This window comes from Necator americanus, chromosome II (genome assembly GCF_031761385.1).
Source record: "Necator americanus strain Aroian chromosome II, whole genome shotgun sequence".
NCBI classification, from domain to species: domain Eukaryota; kingdom Metazoa; phylum Nematoda; class Chromadorea; order Rhabditida; family Ancylostomatidae; genus Necator; species Necator americanus.
In genome coordinates, this window is record NC_087372.1 from 6,831,347 (window position 1) to 6,854,400 (window position 23,054).

Sequence of the window (23,054 nt, forward strand, 5' to 3'; positions counted from 1 at the left end):
GGACACGATCGCGTCGATTCGACGTCGAACACATATGACTTCCGCTTTTTTCTCAGGATTTCCTACCACCAAAAAAGTCATTCAATGCGCCTCATTGCGTTTCTAGACTAAATCAAGCCGACTGATTAGGCAACGCAGTTCCCCTACTGCCCCTCACTACACGCTTTTCCGTTCGCGATGTGTTCTTTCGCACGAGTTCCTGTGTTTTCCACGAGTCCACAATCGTTCCGTTAGGGACATCGGTGCATCAAAAAAATCAGAACTTTCTTTTTTTCACCAGTTACTGAATAGAAATCCACAGCGCATCACGCAATTCTCGCTATACGAAGCCATGTGAGAAGGTGTTAGCGAGTCAGTTGCCGGAGGGTTTTTTTTTTGTTTCTCGGATTGTATTTCTTTTCGAGGATGTGATCCTGTATTTTCCTTGAATGAGGATGGATCAGCATGTCATGTCAGAACCCCAGAATCATTAGCAGCGTGAAAATGAGATATATGTATGAGCGTTTGTAGCCGAAGATGGATGTGGTGCCTGGGAAACTGTTCTGCTAACATTGTGTACTGTAATTTTTTAGAATTGTATTTTATCATATTGCATAATTTGTATTGAATCTATATATCAATTGAAATATTTCAAGGGTAAATTTACTTGCCTCAGTTCAGTACTCGTTCATATACTTTTGATTGGTGTACATAGGATTTATCTCGTCTTTTTGACGAGAACAGGTCCCTCTTCCATGCGAGCCTTTCCTCTCCCTCAACTAAAACCTAGATTAATATGATTTTAAATTCTTACCTGGAGCTAAATCCACTACCCTTCCGATCATCTTCTCGCTTCCTGGAAATTAATTGAATTTTTCAGCTTTCAGGAAATTGATTGAATTTTTGTGAAGGATAGCGTGATCACGAGCACAGGAGAGAACTGGTCCCCGGATCCTTGCTTTTTTTTGATTTCGATCCGATCAACTTAGCACTTTAACAACTTCATTCTTCTTTTGTTTCTGGCTACTGTTAACGGGTTGCTGTACGAGGATCTCGCACTGCTTAGCACAAGAGAGCGCTATTCTCTGTTCTCCTGGAACTAGTAAACGTTCACGTTTTGTGATTTGAAGAATTTTATCGATTTTTCGTCCAACTAAGTCAAAAACTACGCGAAGTTTCGTTAAATAATGGAATTTTTTGAAACGTGGTTTTTAATTGATTTTCTTGAGCTGTAGCCAAGATTGGTATTGATCGTCAAGAAAATCAATTAAAAACTACGCCAAGATTCAAAGATAGTCGAACATGGGGAATTTTTTGACTTTTTCCTTGTTTTTCCGAACATCTCAGCCTGTATCTAACTCCATGACTTGTTTCACTCATTTCATTCACTCATTCACATTCGTTTCAGGCACACTGAGTTCCATCGCATCGTTGTCGTTCAGCCAAAAGCAGGCGCTTTCAGCCTCATGGCGCTTGCTGCGCCCACAAGCGCCAGGTCTTTTTCGAAAAGTGCTGTTGGAGTTGGAAATTGTGTCGAGCAAAGTGAAACAGGTCCGCTTTCTTTTTTCTTCAAGCACAGATAATCAGGCAACGAATGGTGCCCTTAAATAATCAGTTTCTTCACTCCACCTGAGATATCGTCACCTAATTTTACTTAAAGAATAAAAGCGGAATAATTGCTTTATTTCGAGTTAAAATTGAATATTAACTCACTAGGTGCACAAAATTTATTGCTAGTACATTCTAAGTGGACTAAAAATCTAATTATAGTTTGATGGATGTGCTAGCAATCCAAGCAATTTTAGCGAAATAATGGAACTTCAGAGATTTTCCATAGAAACGCAATTCCATCAAGAGAAATCCAAATTAAGAATGACATATGGAAGTTTGTAAATGGTTAGGGGAAATTTTCCAAGAATTCACGAAAATGCTGAAAAGTTCAATTATGTATTTTAATGGAATTTTTTATAACGATTAGGTTTAGGTTTTGTTTGTTTTTTGCTTCGGACACGTCTGTGATATAATGATGTAAGTTTATTATGTCCGCGCTAATAGCGACATATATTGGATATTTTTTTCTACCCTACGAACTTGATGCTGAGGTTATATGTAAAGAAGCTTGAAATTATTACATTACATATTACATTACAAAAAATTATTACAAATTAAATTATTGCATTACAAATTATTACAACTAAATTTCTATTTGTGTCCTCATCACTTCATTTTACTTGGGACTTCGAGGTCAGACATCAGCGCATGAAGCAGAAACGCGTGGCGTTGAACTGAACCGGACATTAGGCTGCTGCGCTGCGATTCTTTTAATGAAAACACTTCCATCCGACGATGCCGATGTTATGAGCACGTCAGCCTCTGTCGACAACAGGAGCATCGTCGTATCACAAAATTCACTATGGATCTTCCCATGATTAAAGGCATCACCCCACGAATCTGAGGTGGAGGACAAATTTCAGGTCGAGTATTCGTATAGGGGACAGTAGATTAAGGAGAGGGGGTGATTCCGTCCATTTCCTCTTAATTGCCGTAAAAAAAACGGCACGGAATATGCGACGCGTGCACAAGGCTGGCGCGCTCCAATCGAACTCGTTGTAGAAAATAGTGCGCCGGAACGCGCGAAGCCGTATCTTCCGGGTCGATTTCTGTGGCAATTAGTAAGAAATGGACGGGATCACCTCTCTCTCCATAATCTACGATCTCGTATACGAATACTCCACCGAAAATCCGTACCACTCCAGATTCGTGGAGTGATGCCTTTAGAGAGAAGTAAGGGTGTGGTTCATTTATGAGCATGGAAACGTTAATCGTGCATAATTGCGCTGAGAAGGAGAATGGGTCAGAAATCCATATCCATTCCTCTACAAGCTAAAATCGTAGAGGTCCCATACCAACAAAATTTAATACATGTACTGGAACAGGGCTTAGCTGCTCCTAATCACACACAGTTACACGAGAGCAAAAATGAAAAACTACGACGAGTATCTGCATGATCACGCTCGATTTTCCTTTGTAATCCAGAAAAAGATTGTAAAGACACTATTTGCCGCATCTTATTTATCAAATCACAAGAGATTTCCGTAAATTTTATTCTATTACGTAGATTATCTTGAAAATCTATTATATATAATATAAATACATTACTTATTTCTTTAAAAAGTGCAAAAGTTTCTGATTATCATCGATTTATATTTTAAAAAAATATGTGAATTCATCTGAAAAAAAAAACATTGGTTGTCTCAACAATGTGCGCATATAGCAAAATTAGGATAATATCAATAATGTCGAAAAGTATCTTGAAGCAGGGCCAACCGGGCATGTCCCTAACGATGCAACTTATTACGGGTAATAAAACGAGGGCAACCTGCAATGCTTCCGCAATTGTGCAGGTGGAGGAGCTTCTGCTGTTCTTTTAGCTATATCAGTTGGATCGTTAAAGTTGGACGACTACGGAACTGCCCGCCTTCCATTGCGTAACAAGTTGCATTGTAAAAAGAAATTTTCAACAAGTGAAGAAATATTCAGGATGAGTTCGTAAACTTTCTGCATGGATCGCGAGTTTTCCCTCCTTTTTTTCTTCTTTCCTTTTTTGTTTTCTTCTTTTTTTCCAGTGAGAAATTTCGCGAAATACAACCGCTAGCTATAGGTACACGAACATAAATAAAACTGCTCCCTTACGTCCTCAATTTCTTTATGCTTAAAATTAAAGAAGGAAAAATATTTTCAAAATTTTTGCAAACGCATTTATCCATCTTTGCTTATTTCCGCAAAAATTGCCGTATTTTCAGATTTTCTACAAAGCACTGTGTGTGGACGCGTTCAACAAAGACGATGAAAATAAAGCAACGATGGATGCACATGTCAGATTAATTGTGAAGTGAGGAGTTTTATTAGTGTTCAGCTACTCGGCACTGGTAACGTCCAGACAATGTGCTTACATTTTAGCGTCATTTACAGCCACGTAGTAAGGTACAAAAGTTCCGAACCCAGTCGCATTAGAAAAATTTCAAATATTTCAAATTGTCAACTGTTGTGTTCTAGTACAACTACATTTATAAATATTGAGAAAGAAAGAAAAGGGAAGAAAAAAATCGAAGAAAAATTTAACCTTTCCACTCTGTAGACAACTTTTCAAAAAGAAATGATATTCGTAGAATAAATGGGAACGTTTCCATTTTCCCGTGAAGAAAACGCGAAGTTTACCATCAATTACTTGAGTAATCACACACTTCTCCTTGGTTATATTTCAATTGTTTCTTCTTTTTTTTTCCCCGGAGGTGCATGCATATTTATTTCTTTTCAAACAGTTCACTAATTCCAATCATGAACACTTTATTATTAGAAGATTGCATAAGTTGGTTTTCAACCCAAAAAATCTTTCCATTGTGTGGACAACTTAATTGTTTTCTAAAAAGTGAAGTTAAAAAAAAAGTATCACCAATATCATACGAATCAATCAAAGTCTACGTATTCAACATGTCAGGATTCAAGAAGAGTCCAACATGGACAGTAAAAAAATATGATGGTTTTAATAGCAGAGATATCGTTTTCGTTGTTCATTAGAACTACAAGCTGTCAGGAATTTCTCACGGTGCATTTTACAAAGTGAAATCTCCCTTTCGAAGTCCACAAAAACCATTTTTTGACTGTCCGAAGAGCAAGAGCACAATCGAAATAAACGTTCGAAATGTTTTTTTTTTGCTCGGTCCGAACATTCATGGCTTTCCGAAATTCGTATAGTCATAATGTACAAAAGGAATATCCGAAATGGCGAGTTATGGTATGGTGGAGAAGATTTTTCTAAAAAAAAAACAGAAATTCGTATAGGATTAAATGCTGAAAATTCGCTTTTTCATTTTTGATTTCGAAAAAATTTCTTGAAGCACAGATGATTTATTGATGAGATGATACTTGGTAGTAAATTGATAGAGGACTTTAAAACGTTTTCGAAGAATCCAAAAAATGAACAAAAATATCAGAGGTTAAAGAAGTAGTACATTCTAAATATTTAAAAATCAGGCACGAGCTTATCTAACCATCCAATATGGCTACCTCAATTTCCCATGTGTTTCCCATGGGACCTCCTCGTGTATAAGGCCGTCTGGTCTCGGCAGGGAGATCTCTTTTTGGAAGTTTTTGACATGAAAATGAGAGTTTTTGTGGGTTTTGTTCCCTTTTTTTTATTATAGTATTGATCTCATGTTCTCTTTTTGTTTCGTCTCATGTTTATTAAACTATAAACTTATAAACTTACAACCATTACAGTAAAAAGTAGTTATGAAAACGAAATGACACAGGCGAAGCAACAGTTCTCTGTTTATTCTTTGTTTATTTTTCTGGGGCCGGTCTTCTACACGGGAAATTCGGGAATTTCCAATTCTGAGGGTCAAATACGAACATTTTCGAATTATAACTGAAATGAGGTTCCTCTTTTCGCTCCAAAGATTTGTGAGGATACGAAGAGAACTTCAACTATACATATCACCTTAATACTTTCCAGTAAAAGCAAGTTTCTTAATTTTTCTTAATAGCCTACCGGCGTACTTCACAGACCAACGAGAATTTCTTGACTTTCCCGTCACCAACATTTCAACCTTTATCGTACATAGCACTTTTTGTTGCATTGTTTTTTTTTCTATGCACATAAAAATTGCTCCAAAGGTTACTATCCAGTAATATTCATTGTATTTGATGATTTCCAAGAATTAAATCACCCAAGTTACTGCCTAAATCCATCTCCTAGCGACTACTTTTTTTCTTCAAATTTTCTAATGGCAAATCGGAATCGAAATTGAAGTCGACATGATGAAATCATTTCCGGTATTTTCATAGCATTATAAGATGAAAAATTCAGAGTCGGAAATCCGAGTACTTAAAGAATTTGCCGAAAGTGAAATGAAGTGTGAAAATTTGCGCTTCACTTCATCCATTACTAATCTTTTCTGAAAAAGAGAGGCGGCATAGATTAAGCAGCAAAGATTTTTCGAAACATCAATTTACGGGGAACTTAGCACTTTTTTTTTGAGGGTTTTTTTCTTTCAGAGTACCTTAATTGATATATGATATAGTTAATTAGTCGTTGGAAAATGTAATTAATTAAGATTTATTCGTTAATCGTTTAAAAATCCACGGGAAGAAACTTTGATTCTATCGAGGAAACAGGTATGATTAGTTGATTTTAATAAATTATTAATGTCTTTTTGTGGGAATTTTTGGACTTTACCACAAGGCGATTCCTGGTGAAGGCGGTTCCTAGTGTTTTATCCATGTCACCTATCAGCAATCAGAACAGCGATTTAGATTCTTCGATGATCTTCTGACGACGTTAGACGACGAAGCGGAATGTATCAATCGAATGAAGCAGATTGGCACATCGCATGCGATCCTTGCGAGGACGTGTGCGTTTTCGAGGTAAACATATCGATTAGTCGTACTAGTAGCATGTGCAGAAAATTAACTGACGATTATATTTATTTTATTTTTTTTTTGGTTTTTTTTACACATAAAAGATATAGGCGAGTAGAGGAGCGCAATAGTAAGAGTTTATCATACGTTTACCAAATTATCACAATCACTTACCATAGTTTACCGCCGATAAATGTAAAATGTTTGACTTGTGGTGCAATTGCGTAGACGGTTGCGCGTTCAGAGTGACGCGGTGGCGCGGTTCACTCAACTTCGGAACCTGAGCGAATTTTTAGCGAGGGTCCCGTTAGGGTCCCGTTACGTTTGCGATTACGAAAACTTGAAAAAGTATTACTAACCGTTATCCTTTTTCAAATTTCCTCCCGTGCTATGCATAGTACAGTTGCAAATTTCGTTAAAATACAGAAAAAAAGTGCTCTACTACGCAATTCCCTTTCTGTACCACTGATTGTTGATGTTTCAGTGACATTTGGGAGCAGCTGGGTGAAATAACCATGGAAAGGCTTTGTGCTCATGAACTTATTCAGGTATGTTTAGAAATATGTTCTTTTTTGCGGTTTATTTTACAGTTTACTTAAAATACATCTTATATTTTACTTAAAATCGTTGCTGAATTAAATAAAAGATAAAAAAGACTGACTTTATCCTTTTAAATGAAAAAATCAATGAATAATAGAATAATAGTGAAATAAGTAAAAAATTATATTAATATCAATAATAAATCAGATGTTACACCGATGACCGCAAGCGCAGAACATTCGCTTAGTTTAAAAATACTGAATGAGGTTACAAGAAGTAAAGCAAAGCTTCATGGGTTTAAGGTAGGACTTCTTTTTTCTTGGAAATAATTCCGTCTTTTCCCCAACAATGTTCAGCCAACTAACCGCACAGCACCAAAGCTGCACACCAGAAATGATGTGGAATGCTGGTTAAGGGTCAAAAGGTTGGGTCAAAAGGACATGAAGCACGAACAGCTCCGCTTCGAGCGGCTGCGCTCGAAGCGGAGCGGTTGGGATCGTGTAAGGATCCTCGCTACCGCCACTCATCTCTGCAGATCGCCATGGTCCCACGCCGATTTCAACCGTTGTTTTCACCTCATCGCTTCGAGCGCAGCTCAGCTTACGCAACAGTGTGGTAGAGCAGTCACCATTGTTCCGTCCAGAAACACCTTTGTCCTAAACAGGAAGTTGCTTGTTGCTTCTTCTCAAAAATTATAACTGGATTTGTCGTACCGGTACCGGATTTGCTAGCGCACAAACACCGGATGAGTTCATGGCAGAAGAACTAGCGTGAACTCTGGAAGTAATGGACAATGATGGGATCTGAGATAACCTTTGAAATTACAGGACCTAATTAATTCTTCGAAAAGGAAAAAACGCTGTTGGCTTCGGCATTTAAGCTTGCCGGCATGATAACGACATTTTTTTTTTTTTTTTTTTTTTTTTTTTTTTTTTTTTTTTTTTGTTTGAGAAAATACCTTCTTTTTTTTGGTGAGAGAGTAGTGTTGGTTTTTTTTGTTTTTTTTTTTTTTTTTTAAATTAGGGGGGGGGGGGGGGTAAGGGGGTGGGGGGGTGGGGGGGGGGGGGGGGGGGGGGGTGTGGGGGGGGGTGGGGGGGTTTTTTTTTTTTTTTTTTTCCCACCCCAAAAAAGGGTTTTTTTTTTTTTAAAACGGGGGTTTATTGGGGTTTTTGGCGCCCCCCCCCATTTTTCCCCCCTCCCCCCTTTTTTTTTCCCCCTTTTTTTTTTTTTTTTTTTTTCCAACCCCATAAAGTTCCCCTTTTTTTTATTATTTTAAATCTTCCAGTAATCAGCCGCTTTAAGGAATGAGAAACTGAATTCTAGATTTACTTACTTACTTAGATAACCCTTATTCACCTGTTCTTCTGGGCTCAGGATCGTCTCCAGTCGTTCTTTCTCCTTGCGGTCGTCGTCCAAGATCTCCGTTGATTCCAGGAGTGAAGACGAGGTCTCTGAGCCACATACACACGTGACATCACCGCTGCTTCATCCTCGTAGCGAACACGTCAAACCATCTCAATGGCAGTTTCCCTCGAGGGCATTTAGCATCTCTTGGAATGTTCCACTCTAATCGTTCTCTTAGTCATGGTGTAGTCAATTCTCGTCGCAGTGTGACCAGCCAATCCATGCTTGGCTTTTGATATGTATTTCACTGTATTCCATCCCTAAAACGGAACATTCTTCTTAAAGCCGTATCACGAAATTGACGTTGTGCGGACACCTTGGGAAAAACGTTGCGTTCGGATTCTAGATTACGGAAACTGGCGTTGCTGCGCTCATTTTCCCCTAATCGTCGTGAAAAACGGCATGGGAACCGGTTTAATTCCTTGGAGGTACGGGCCGTTTTCCACACCGTTTTTTTTTCGGTGATTAATAAAAGATGAGCGGAGCCAAGCTAGTTTCCGTAATCCAAAACCCGAACGCTACGCTTTTTCTTGTGATTTCCGTCAATTTCGTGACACGCAGCCTTTAAGTAGGAGTTGCGACCAAATGGAGATCGGCTAGGTGTTGTGCGCGTTGTTTGAACTCCATAAGATATCTCCGAAGCGATCCGTGAGCAGTGAGCGACTCCTTGGATGTGGCGGCGGTGCCATGATTCAGGTTGATGGTTCGATCAATGCCTCTAACAGGCTTTGATCAGGACATGGTTGAACAGAAACGTCAACTGCTGGAATACAGGGTGAAATGTGCCGGGTATCCCCACATCTGCACCGGTCTTCTTATTCAGTTCTCATCAACTCAAATCCATTTGGACGCCCCGACAGGCAATTCATTTCATTCGACGAATCGCAGGTGGGGGCGGAGCGCAAGGGTGTAGCCTTGCAATAAAGGACGTCGTAAAGAATCGCACTCCGAGGCCATCTGTTTACAGTGATGCAGGGAGAGATGAGCGAGGAAACCCCTGTATTCATAATCCATGACCAGATATAGGTGTACTTCAACGAAAATCCATACCACGCCAGATTCGTGGGGTGATGCCTTCAAGGCTGAGCAGGTTATGGGAAAATGATGCTTTAAACCATTTGCAGTCAATTTTTTTTTTCACCAAATACTTATCAGATTTGTTTTTTTTTTCCTACACTAAACATACGTTCCAAGCAATTTAACTTATCACATTAACTTAGAAGAATCGAGAAGCTGTTCGAGCATGGCGAATATTGCTAGCGTGTATCATCGACGAACTTCGTGGAGGTTTCGACGAAGAGACTCGCTATTACAAGTGAGTAATTCATACAAAAGTACAGGTACCATAATATACCTAAGTATATACATACCTTAGCACAGAATTTCTATTAAAATACATATTAGAACAGTTGAAAAGTTCGACTTTCAATGAACCTCGGCATAGTTGAGTGTAGTATCGAGTTTGATAAGCTGTACACGAGGTTGTTAAATAAATTTATTGACTAACGTTTCGGCTATATCGCCTTCTTCAGAGTCTGAAAAGGAGGGATTTTGAAATTAGGGTTCAAATCTTAGCGCACAAATCTAAAACATTGGCTCGAAAATCGCTGGAGGCATTTTGGATCCAAGCCAAAAATCCTAAAATGAACCGCAAGGGCGAATGTCTGACGATAACGTGGGAACTCGTGCCATATCTCGAATGGTTCTTCCGATCCGAATGTGACATTCGAACCATTCGCCCTCGTGATCGACCAGTCAGCGGTCCATGCTAGGTGTCTCCGATCTAAGGCGAGCATTCAGTGTAGTCGCTAAATTGGTGATTGAAAGTAGGCGTGGAGTTTATCAGTTTAGTTGTGGAGAGCTTGGTCGTTTAAATTGTAGATTGAATCCCTTCTTTTCAGGTTCTGAAGAAGGCGATATAGCCGAAACGTTAGCCAATAAATTTATTTAACAACCTCGTGTACAGCTTATCAAAATTAGAACATATTAGAACAGTCCATAGGACTAAGATTTCCCCTCTACCCATTTGATCACACTGGATGAATCAGTAATCAGTTTCCTGACATTCTTTATTCGTTCATTTATTTCTTTTCTTTTATTTATTCATTCCGTTCCAATCCATTTAAGGTTGAACAGAACATGCCGTGAAATAGGGAAAAAATAGACAATAAAGATATAATTATAGTCAGTGAAGATATAATTAGTAGTTTATCTTATCTTCATTCTATTTTTATCTAAGAGAAGAAACCCCTTTCAACAGTTTTTTTTTTGATAAATGAAGAAATTACGACGGGAGTAGAGAACCCTCTGTTTATCAGTCGAGTGGTTTAAGGTGATTGGGAGAGATAAGCGGAACCAGCTCGAATCCTACAATCTATCTCCAACTTTTCCTCTCCGGATCTGCTCACCACGTCAGATTCGTGGTATACTGCCTTCAGCAAACGAAAAAAACGTCCTTATCAGCACTCTAGTAGTGGTAACACCATTTTTTTCGAATAGAAACAGATTCTCTCCTACAGAGCTCACTCTTGAACCATATACCTACACTTCAAAAAATTAGAACCTTCAATTCGTCCAGAAAGTTGCTGAAAACACGATTTTATGTAGGGTTCCGTATGATTCTGATGTGCGCATGTTTTTTCCAGAAAAACCTCCTCTGCCGAGCATTTGGAAGATGTGGACAAGGGTGAAAATGACAAAACAACATCGAATGGAATCCAGGAGAAAATGCGTCAACTACGTTTGGAGTACGACTCAACAGTGCCTTACGAAAAGTAGGCCGCCTGCACGCGCACACAGTACCGCTACTAACTCTATCGTCTCTTTCATTGTTTCTTCTTTTCTACTTCCCCTGGTCCCGCTCTAGTCATTTTTCTCAATTCAGCGACTTCCCCACTTTTCTTCTGTTTTCACAGCTTTCGAGCGATATTTTCTCAAATGCTCACCAAAATAACCAGAAATTTAAATTCATCTTATTTACGGCTATTTACTAGGTATTTAGCGGCACATTCATTCTCTCATCTCCTCGTTTCCACCTCGCTTTTGTACTGCTTACACACGGTTTTTTTTCTTCTTGATTTTGGGTCCCATTATCATAATCGCGTTTTGCGTGTGATAAAAAATGTTCCATACCTGCACATGTTTGTAATTGTTTGTCATTGTATTAACTTGCATGTTAATAAATTTGTTTTTTTCATTATTATTATTGTACTAAGTAAAATAATTACTTTAGAAAAAAATTGTAGTTTCTTGACTGACCAATAGCGCACGGGGGATAAATGAATATATGAGGAAGGATGAAAGTTGTGTTTCGCAGAAAATCCAGCAATACCACCAGTACAATCCAGCAATACCACCAGTATCCAGCAATACCACCAGTACGGGTACATGTGAAGAGGGTCCCGGGAAGATTTTTGAGCATGCCTGAATCGTGCCTCGGCACAGCAATTAGCGATGATCCTAAAGGGATTTACTTACTACCTAAATACCTAAGTAGTTGTTTCTCCCTACCTCCAGCTATCACCGGCCTGGATATGATTCACGGACTACTAAACTGTTCCAGAGAAGAGAATCAGACACACCCATTGGAATTTTATAATGTGAGGAGAACTTCTAACCGTATCAGAAACAAGAGAAATCCTCACGTGAAATATGAGAGAAGGATGTATATAACAGCTTCAAATTACGTTACTGGCGATTTTCGTTAAAAACCGAACATTCCAGCTTTCAAAAGTAAAGTGAGAAAGGAATGAGAACTATCGTTATTCTGTGAGTTCCAAGCTTTTTTTATAGCCTAATTTGTTTCCGGACAGAAGAACCTTCTGTGTTCTTCGAAGGAAAACAGTTCATTTAGTAAGATTTGAACACTTCCTGAAGGCAACATTTGGACAACGCTCCCTCCCGTACTCTTAAAAAAAAAATTTTTTTTTTTTTTTTTTTTTTTTTTTTTTTTTTTTTTTTTTTTTTTTTTTTTTTATTTTCCCCAAAAATTTCCGTGTCCCCCCATACACATACCGAAGGGATTCCCGGAGAATCTGCCGGGACCTTCTTTACGCTCCGCAGGCAATCGCGAAAAGATCCACTTTTGGAAGACGGGCCATTTAGGGCCAAGTTTCAGAGGAGTTTTTGAGGATGGAGTCTCCTCACCATCAAGTTACAACTAGAGCGTAATTCATCAGCAACCACTTCATCACCAATTACAGGGAAGAAACATCCGGCTCTGCTTCACAAATCCGAGAATCTATGAGACGTTAGGAGCATTCAATGTCATCAAACCGCGTGAGACCTGGAAAAAACGTCCTGAAAAAATGGGTTAACCAGCTTGCCACAGACTATGCAGTGAACAGACGCCGACACTTACGCCCTCTAGGGTGACCACCGATGAGATGGGGTGACGTGTTCGCTACACGGATGGACCAGCTGAGAGCTCAACTGGATACGGCTCAAGGATCTCGTCAACGTCACTCACGAACTTGAAAACATTTTGGATGACAATGGCGAGGGAACGAAACGAGTGGAAGAGATGCTGGTGGCGCCGCACTTCCAGTGAAGACGGGCTATCTAAGTGTCTAAGTAAGTGTGTAGTGGACCACTAGTCTGCATATCAGATAGATTGGAGAAAGAATGCTCAACAGCACAGCATCGTCCTAGAAAATATACTTAAAATACTACATAAATAGGAGAGTTGAATGATTCGTAGAAGAACGAAGAACGAGCACACGACGTTGATCGATCTCCATAGGGATACGTCTACGCGTCCAACTTCAATTCAGAATCGTTTGCCGTTTATGAACGCCTCGTAATGACTTATGGAGGCGGACCGATTCAGTGTTTTTATCCTTCCAGACAAGTCTGGTACCAAGTTATAGACTCCGGAGAGGTGAAAGGCTTAGTTAACACTGGAGCGGTTTCGAACCGTCGATCGTGCAGTCACAGTCAAACCTCTTACCGACTACGCTACACTCGAGTTGTAGAATAGTGGGTTTCTGCCATGACGTAGAATTACGAGGATTTTTTTAGTCATTCTGCTGCCAGGCTTCGATCACTCGAACCGGAATGAGTCAGCAGTTCCGATAATTCGCACGGAATCGTGTGATTGTTGGCCTATAGGGGTTGGGGTTTTTTTTTTTGACCGTGTTCTTGAACAGCATCGAACGACGCCAGTGGGGACCACTTTCCACTACGCTGAACCCCATACATATTCGTTCACCAGAAGTTAATATTTGAAAACAAAAATGACTTGTTTTTAAGATAGTTGGAGAGAAATTTACTGGAAATTCGTAGCCATCAGCATGAAATATCCCAGAATGTCTCTAGATGCTATGATATTTACTGGTTAACTTACTAGTTATCTGTTTAGATTTCTCCTAAAGTCTAATTTTGTGGAATGAAACCTCTTCGAAACCAAATTTGTACTCAATTTGTATTTACCATAACAGGAAGAAAAGTAACAAAATTTAGGCTAATTTTAAGGTAGTAACGTAGTCAAGTTCTCATAAACAGCTCGGCAAATCTTCCAGAGTATTGTTCATCAGAGCATGTTTTACTTTTGTTTCTAGGGAGATGTAAAAAACGACCAGCCGTGGCCCTGTGGCCTAATGGATAAGGCGTCGGTCTCCTAAACCGAAGATTCAAGGTTCGAGTCCTTGCTGGGTCGAAACATCTTTTCGTAAAATTACCCTCATCCTTATCTTCTTCTCAACCATGTACTTGCTGGAATTATTCCTCATTTTTGCAGCAGGTCTCGCTTTCTATCGATTCCATCGATCTTGTTCTGCGTTATTTTCAGCAGTATTGGGATTGATCTGGGCATTACTATTGCTGAATTATTTGGCTGTATAACTTTAACGAGGACCAATTCTCGTAAAATATTACCTCTCATCCCTTGTGGATTCTTCTAAATGGATTTTTTCCGAGTAAAACAATCCATCACCTAGAAATTTCGGATGTTCCGTCGTTGGTACTCATGACGTGCGCTGTGTAGTGCTAAATAGTGATCTTGCAAATTGCCACTGTATATTTCCTGAATTTAAGAAGGGTCCCACGGTTTTTTTCTGTTAAGCATCTTCTTGAACTGCAGCCAAGATTTGTTTTGATCCTCCTCTACTAACAGCTATAGTTTCACTGTTATCGACCTCACCAGAGATTTTAAAAAAATCAAATTAATCAGTGTGATTTATCACTCTACAAAAGAAATTCAAGCGATTTTTCAAACTCAAAGAAAAAATCATTGGCAAGTGCTTACTCTTCGTGCTAAATCTATATTATATTATTTGTAAGCCGAATAAACTACTCGCTCTTTACAATATACATATGTATGTGCAATAAGGATTGTGAGTATATTTGAACACCGTTTGATCATAGTTATCGATTTGATCTAAGGCTGACTACCTTTTCTGTTTGTTGTCTACGTCTCAATTGTGGCTAATATTTCTATAGGAAACACTTCCCGCCTTCTGAATTCCAATAGTTCGATATTCGACTGTATAGGATGGTGAACTATTTTCCCCTTGTTGTTGTTTTCTTTCGTCACAAAAATAGGAGCATGAGTATTTATGTTTTCTTGTTTTGTCCACCGAGATTTTAGTAAGACTTTATTTTTGTTCTGACGTTTGACAACTTTGTATTTTTCGAAGGACGAACTTTGCATGACTGCAAAGACCCCGAAAATGATTCGGGGTCTTTGAAGTCATGCATGCCCCATTTAACTCCTCCTCTCCATTTCTTTTCTATTTTCTGCAGCGAGTTCGATTGGAGCGCGCCAACCCTGTGCACGCGCCGCATCTTCCAGGCCATTTTTTACGGGAATTAGGAAGAAATGGACGGAATCACCCTTCTCGCCATAATCTACGACCCCATATAGGTATAACTCACCTGAAACTCGTACCACTTCAGATTCCTGGGGTGATGCCTTTAAGCACTGGTGCAAGAGCATAAGCCATTCCTTTATTCCATACATAATCGTATTTTCGTAAATATTGTATTTACAAACATGGATATACAACAATGTTCTCATGTCTGAGGAACGTTATATAGGAATCTCCTTAGTTCTGATACAGTACCTATCGAAATATCGATGCGAGATAGACAGAAGTTAATAAATTGGTTCAACCAAACCCGGTGAAAAACAGATGCGAAAAGTGGTCCTCATAGGGAAGGTTGCGCACCCAAATCATTCAAAAATGTCCAGATCCATACTAATATGGTTGAAAATAAGAAAGAACACGATATATCAAGCACAGACAAGCTGCAAAGGCTGCAGTGGATGAGAGAAATAAGTTCAGTAACTACATAGCTCAGAATAAGAGAAGAAGGTTCAGTGAAGTTTTACGAAAACAACTATCGACCCAGCAAGGACTCGAACCTTGAATCTTCGGTTTAGGAGACCGACGCCTTATCCATTAGGCCACAGGGCCGCGAGTTTTACTCTTGTAATCGTATATAGATACAAGAGCGTGGCTTAGTTTAACGAATAATAATTGTGAACAGCTGTTCATGAGATCGGAAGGTTATTATATCAGCGATAACCTCAACGTTGCTGCTTTTTTTTCTCCCTGTAAGGATAAATACGAAGTGCACGTCGTGTGCGCCAACGATGGAACGTTCTGTTAGTACCGCCCATGTTCGACTGTCTTTGAATCTCGGCATGTTGAAACGTAGTTTTAAATTGATTTTCCTTAGCTGTAGCCAAGATTGTTATTGATCGTCTTTATCAAACAACGGCTAACGTTTCGGCGCTATCGCCTTCGTCAGAGCCTGGGGAAAAAAATCAAAGCCATTAGTGATTCATGCTCTCAAGCGCCTCATCACCCTACAGAAAGCATCCAAACGATAGGCAAACTCAAACAGCAACAAATTGATTAGTGCTTTTTTAGTAACATATGTATTTTATGTAGAATGTTATGTCTACTTAATGCATTTCTTACTGTAAGTCTTCGCTTTATCACGTCTGCCTCATCGACTTTCTAAGTTTGAACTTGAATTCTACTTAGCAGTGATGTGCGTTGCAGTCACGTGATATCACACGTGAGTTCACCGCCTTGAAGGAATCATCTCAAGAATTTGAGGTGGTACGGATTTCAAATGGGTTATGCCTATACTGGGTCATAGAATGTGTGGAAGAGAGTGATTCTATCCGTTTCTTCCTGTATCAGTGGAAACGGACGGCCTCGGAATGCTGTTTCTTATGACGGCTTATGTTGCAATGCGCAACGTTTGCGCTCCGCCCAACTTCGCCCCGCCTGTGATTCGTCGAAAGCACATCCGGACGAATCGCCAGCGGCGGGCGGCGCAAGAGTGCCGCGCTGCAATCGAGGACGTCGTAAGAACAGCGTTCCGGGGTTGTCCGTATCCTCTGATACAGGGAGAAATGGACGGAATCACCGCCCTCTCCGTAATCTACGACCCCGTATACGAATACTCCACCTGAAATCCGTATCACCACAGATTCGTGTGGAGCTTGCGAGTTCGTGTAGTCTCGTGCGACACCTCGTCGAGAAAAGACGATGTTCGACTGAGAGAGACTGCTCATCTCGTACGACCTGACGGTATGTCCCAAGGCACTGATGCAGTGTGATGGAGGTGGTAGCGTCCCATACGGGCTTTCCCGGAAGTGGAGACGGTTGTATTCATAGTAAGTGAGGGGTCGTGGAGAAGTCTCAGGGCTCCCTTGAAGTCTCCTCGTCAGAGCCCAAGCATAAGACTTTGAGGAGGTAGGAGTGACGCCGGGACGATTGGTACAGAGCTATCCTCGACGTAGAGCGTAGAGTAGAACTATCTGCATGCTGCATCAGACGAATCGCTCGGAGGAAAAGCCAAAGGGGTGAGGTTGCGCGTGATTCCCAATTTTTGCTTCCGATGTTGCCCTCTAACATCGGAAGGGCGGGGGTGGGGGTGGGGGTGAAACTCCCCATCTGAAAATTCTGAATTACGAGTTAATTCACTCGGAAAAATCTGATTAGAAGAAATCACAAGAGGTAAACTGCATCAAATGTTCATAGGATGTTATGAGAAAACTGGTCTCCGTTATAGTTGTGCAACCATATCTATCAGAAATTTATTGTAAAATTTATCAAATCCACCAAAGTGGACCTAAAACTAGCGGGAAAAAATTGCATGTCAAGCAGATCGAAAGCAAGAATTGCTGCGTAAGAAAATAAATTGAGTAACTATATAGTTCAGAAGAGAAGGATAAGTGAAATTTTCCCAAAAAGCTTTTCGACCCAGCAAGGACTCGAACCTTGAATCTTCGGTTTAGGAGACCGACGCCTTATCCATTAGGCCACAGGGCCACGTTTACACATTTTAGAATAATCTCTAAAAACCAGAGCACAGCTCAAATTTATGAAAAATACTCTGCATGATAAGGGCAAATATTTATGGGACGTTATTATTTAAATATTTGATTAAATTTTACTTAATTATGCAGTTTTCTATTCTTATTTTGTAGTTATATGTTAGATATAAACTGCATATCTGCTTTTCAAAGTTGGTTTGTCTTTTTAGGCTAACTTTTTAGAATCTGAACAAATAACTAATAAAGGTGTATTGTAGTGGAAAATGATCACCGTCACATTGGTGCTGCTGTCGGCAGTTCGATAGGTAAGATCTATGGGCGGTGGGTTAGGACCACTATAAAAGCCCTTGGGCTTCATAGTTGTGATACGTAGGGGTCTGTAGCGTTACCAGATTTAGCAAATGAAGTAAGCACTAGCCGATGTGTTGTTGTTTGAGTTTATCGATCGTTTGAATGCTTTTCTGCAGGATAATGAGACACTTGAGAAGATCAATCACTGATGGATTTGATTTTTTCCAGGCTCTAACGAAAGCGATAACGGGGAAACGTTAGCTGTTAATAGAGGTCAGTACAAATCTTGGCTATAGCTCAAGCAAATCCATAAAAGAGTCTTCGAGAATTTCTGTCCTCCATGTTAAATATTTAAATATTAAAATAAAAAATAAAATAAATAAATAAAATAAATAAATGAAATAAAATAAAATAAATATAATATTTAAATATGGTTCCGAGTGAGTTAGCAAAAACCTCCCTGAACATTTAAAACTCCTCTTCATAATTACCATGAAAAACAATTTTTGAGTGTTGATGTGGAAATGACACCGCTTATTGCTTGAAATTGTACGACAAACGAGTTCTATTTTTGATTTTTTAAATTTTTTCCCCGCAATATTAGACGCTGATATTTTATGTAATAAATTGAAACTAAGAAGGAAAACACAAGCGCAAATGTATCCTTATTTCAACATTTTAAAACGTGATCTAAAAGTGTGGGAATATCCTGTGATTTTCTTACCATTCACATTTCATTCTTCATATCATTAAACGTGTTGCTGTGGTTCTAATTCCTTAGAGCCAACGTATCACGTAGTTGACGATATTGGGATCTCCAGTGGTATAATATAGGGTTCAGGGTGTTGATTAAGATTATTGGCGTGGCCACGCTCAACTTACCCAAATCGTCCTGAAAAACGGCGTGGGAAACCTACGCATTACCTCTTAACGCACCGCGTACGGCTAGCCGTCTCTTATGCCGTTCTTCACTTGGAATTAGACATCAACTCAAGGCTCCTACTCATAATCTACATCCCAAACCCTTCATTGTCCAGGAGAGATCCCAACATCGTCAATTTTGTGATATGTTGTCTTTAAATCTCCCTCAAATCATGTTATAGTCTGGTCAAAACCACATTGAGAACGGTACAATTGCGACAGTTTAAACAGCTGTTGGAACCGAGGTGGGACCATCGCGAACAGCAGCAATAGGTGGTGCCAGCACGGATTCCACCACGACCTCAACCACTACGCTACACCATGCCGAATCGAGCGCAGCTGCTTACGTAACCGTCATTTCGTTTTGAACCCTACTACACATGTCTGCTATTTTCTTTTCTGGGCTTTCTTGAATTTTATGGAACTTTGAGACATCTAAAATAGAAGTTTGAAAAGGTAATTTTGAACCGTTAATTCTGTCAGTCCAATGTTCACAATGTGATTATTACGATTTTTGCAGATCTAGCAGACTCTCACAATTTATCCGGTTCTCTTGTTTTTGGAAAGGAATTTGAAAGTCACTTGTAAAATAAATCTTGCAAACTGTAAACTGTAAAAAAAATGTTCAAAAAAATTATTCTGAATCTGGTCCGCACTAAAAGGCTGTGATTATCAATGCCAGTTTTTAGTAATGGGTGAAAATATAAACGCTCATTAGTAGAACCTTAGAGAATTTGCCCAACGTTCTCAGAAAAGCTCAAGGGGACAGGAAATTTTAAGAAAGAGGAGTTAACTCCGTACTAGTTCTAAATTGTCGATTTATTCCACAACAAATAAAATTGAAAAGGTTCATTAGATACCTCTGCAATATTCTCATCTTTGCAAATTTACATAACTAAACGACCTAACATCGAGAGAATGCACATGACAAGATAAAATTAAATCATAACAAGAGAATTATTATAATTTTGGCCTTGGTCGAGTTCCAGACTTCCCTAGCTCCGGATTCCCCAGAAGTGTATTGAAACGCATAACCAAGTCCATAGCAGGCATATTGTCAGTCTTAAAGTGAAGCTTCTTTCCATCTTCTGAAACCAGAGATCATGCAAAATGTTCCTATAAGCTCCAACTACAAATTCCTTACCTAACAGTGCTACAAAGAAGGGCGGTTGTCGATCATTTCGTATCTCTGCCGTGACTTTGACAGCTGGATTTGTCATACGGACCTTTGGACTTAGAATGCTATGCCAAAACGTCCTACAAATTAATAGGTCTTAGAAATTTAGCCAAAGAACGGTGTAAAAAGGAGCGAATAAATCAACTAAAAATATTGGGCTGAGGAATAAGTTGTGAGTATTTCTTTCTTTCAAAGTTAAGAAGGCAAATAAAATTGGAAGTTAAAAAGAAAAAAAAGCAAAATTGTTATATAACTTCTGATTGTCTTTTGTTGTCTTCTAACTTTTTAGTTTTGTTGGTTCTTTTTCATATTTCTTTCAAACAACTAAAGTGGAGGGTCAGGTGGAAAAAAAACCTGCTTTGCTTTTGCATTCTATCGAGGACAAGGACGCTGAAGCTAAGATTGGTGATCTGTATAAAAAGGAAGAAATGCTTGAAAAAAAGTGAAATTTGTCTTCGCACATCATGAATAGGTATTTTGAACACGAATTGAAAAACGGAGCACGCAGCGGTCGCCCACTAGGGAAGATTTTTTTAACAAGTAATTACTGCAAATTAGTCAAAAGTACTTTCATTGTTGTTGTTGTTGTTGTTTCTCTTGCCATTACCAATTTCTTCGTCAGTCTGTACCTCTTTCCATACCGCATGGACTTTTCAGGTTTTTCCTTCAGGCTTTTATGGTTATTTCGATGCCCTTTCCTCCCTTTCCTTTCCCATAACTCACGGCTTTAGCATCTCGCTCAAATGCAAAAAGCAGGTGTCGAAAACGCTCCGTTTTGTTCGCTTGATGCTCCATTTTATTGAGCTGAGGGATTAGAAATCAATAATATCTTTCTAAAAAAAAAAGCCACTTCCATCTAGAGCAGAAGATTCTCTATCAGATTATGTATTTCGCCGTGTTTTTCGTTTCTATTTCCATTTTCAAAAAACATAAAAAATACTCACGACCTATTCCTCAACGCTATACTAGTCATTGTAAAAAAACCAACAACAGTCAAAAGCATCTATGAAAGTTGCGAGAAGAAAGTAATGAAATTTGTGATTTGATAGGTAGCATCATCACATCACGATAGCTCCTCTATTCGAATTCCGAAAACCACTTCAGAATTCACGTGGATTGAATAAATGAAAGCATAGGTGCAATAGGAAGAAGCCGGACCCTCCTCAAGTGAAGGGGGTTCAGCTCATGGGTTGCAGCTCAAGTGAAGGGGGTCCTTTCGCCAACCGTTTAAAAGTGAAGGAGGTCCTTTACTTAAAAAATGAAGGGGGTCAGAGCACCCGCTTCGACTATCGCATCTATGAATGTAAGTAGTTTTTTTTTTTCAGATACTAACTACTGCAAGTGAAGAAATGGTTCACCAAAACAAATCTATGAAAGTATTCCACAGATTTGTTTCGATTCGGTTCAAGTACTGGAAGTGAACTATTCTTCACTTCCAGTGCTTGAACCTGTTTTCCTTTTAAGGAAAAGAAATACAAACACTGAAGGTAACGAGTGGTTCAAAGGAAAACAAAAAAAAACTGCAAGCTCACCTGATTGATAGATTCCCTGGATAGAGAGGATCAAGCGAAATATTGACTGATTTCACAGACTTCAAATCAAGCGCTCTTATAGCGAGAGCAAGCCGTTCCTGAGGTCTCCATCGGACCCCGTAACGAATACGTTGCCACATTTGGCACATCTGAAATCTCATTAATTGCGCTGGCTACAAAGCCTTTACAGATAAGATATAGATTATCCTCGCGCTGCACATGGTAGAGAAAAAAAAAGAAACAAAGAAAGAAACAAAGCAAGAAAAAAAGAAAAGAACTAAGAAAAGTCTTCGTGTTCTTATTTATGTAAATACATCGAACAATATGTACATATGGGCCGATCACATTGTAAGAGTACTCGACGATATATGGATAAGGAAAACGTTAGAGTGGATCCAAGATATGCTAAATGGTGTCGAACGAGAGACTGATAACGAGATGGGATGATGTGTTCGCAGCACAGAAAGATCAGCTGAGAGCTCGGAGGGGAACAGCTCAATCGGTGATGAAAGGCCATCTGAATGAATAATTAAGTCAGGATTTCAATTTCTCCTTCCTTAAAGCAGTTGATTATCTAAAGGTGAGCAAAATTATCAAAAATTGCACCTCTCATAAGGATAACACGACATGACATATAGTCATTCCAAAAAGAGGTAACGAAAACTGGCCATCTGAATAAGAATTGGTAGAGAACATAGCTCGCCCATACCTCTGGGGATTTGTCACTCATATTGAACTCCATCTCTAATTTCAGTATCAGCAGAGTTTTCTGGTCCGAGGCATAGCGCAGCAACATTTTTATCCTCTATCTATATCTTTCTTTATCGTAGCTACAATAGAAGTACGTTTGAAGCACAGAATTATTGTTTCACTAATTATTGTCCTTATGTCATTCCCAACGTGGTCTAGTTCTAGCATGTCCCCAGTGGACGAACTCAACGAGAGCAACTGTAAGTCACCGAACGCCAAATACCCATAAAAGATAGCTTCAGCAGAAAATTTACACGAACTAATTCACTACTCACCAATTTTGTCAAACCAAAAAAGGAGTGGGTTAGAAAAAAGGACGTGAACATAGCCGGAAATCTTGGATTTGTCGTATTTTAGTGATTACGGGTAAATTTGGACACCTACATATTTACGAGATGACCACAAAACCTACTAAACCTTAATGAACAGTAATCACTGCAGAGCTTTATCATCTTCATTATTTCCTCTGCACATGTTTACTTTCCAAGAACAGTTGTTCTTCATGATGGTTGAGTTAACGAATAGCGCATAAAACAAGAATGTTCAAAGAAATGTTCTTAAAATGCATACAAAAAATAGTATGGTTCTAGCAGCGAAAACAAATGGAAATAATAGCTAGGTTACAACCTTCAAAAAATTACCTCAAAATTTCGAAGTATTGAAGTGAATATTTATACTAACCATAAATTCTCTATAAACTCGCAAAGATTTCCAAAATCATGCAAAGGCACAAACAGTACAAGAA

General features: G+C 39.2%; 2 protein-coding genes across 5 annotated transcripts in view; one reads left to right on the forward strand and one right to left on the reverse strand.

Moving 5' to 3' along the window:
- RB195_017028 (uncharacterized protein) overlaps positions 1 to 11,121 on the forward strand; it is a gene marked incomplete at both ends in the record, with an annotated part of 60,264 nt that extends 49,143 nt beyond the window's left edge. Inside the window, 6 exons of one of the 2 annotated variants that reach the window (XM_064183833.1) lie at positions 1,388 to 1,530; positions 3,783 to 3,871; positions 6,295 to 6,405; positions 6,884 to 6,947; positions 9,567 to 9,658; positions 10,989 to 11,121. In XM_064183833.1, coding sequence (XP_064039714.1) covers positions 1,388 to 1,530; positions 3,783 to 3,871; positions 6,295 to 6,405; positions 6,884 to 6,947; positions 9,567 to 9,658; positions 10,989 to 11,121 — 632 coding nt within the window. Of the gene's footprint in view, positions 1 to 1,387; positions 1,531 to 3,782; positions 3,872 to 6,294; positions 6,406 to 6,883; positions 6,948 to 9,563; positions 9,659 to 10,988 lie in introns of both variants that reach the window. The other variant, XM_064183834.1, reaches the window with a different exon arrangement.
- Positions 11,122 to 19,810: 8,689 nt separating this feature from the next.
- Positions 19,811 to 22,355, reverse strand: RB195_017029 (uncharacterized protein; the record flags this gene model as incomplete). 3 transcript variants are annotated; one of them, XM_064183836.1, is made up of 5 exons in its annotated part: positions 19,811 to 19,938; positions 19,995 to 20,107; positions 21,560 to 21,708; positions 21,981 to 22,076; positions 22,269 to 22,355. In XM_064183836.1, the coding sequence occupies 5 exons, from the start codon at positions 22,353 to 22,355 to the stop codon at positions 19,811 to 19,813; spliced, it is 573 nt and encodes a 190-aa protein (XP_064039716.1). The 3 variants fall into 3 exon arrangements, with proteins under 3 accessions (XP_064039716.1, XP_013291960.2, XP_064039717.1); XM_013436506.2 differs by lacking the exons at positions 21,981 to 22,076; positions 22,269 to 22,355 and having other exon boundaries at positions 21,560 to 21,699; XM_064183835.1 differs by lacking the exons at positions 19,811 to 19,938; positions 19,995 to 20,107; positions 21,560 to 21,708 and having other exon boundaries at positions 21,858 to 22,076.
- Between the last annotated feature and the right edge of the window lie 699 nt (positions 22,356 to 23,054).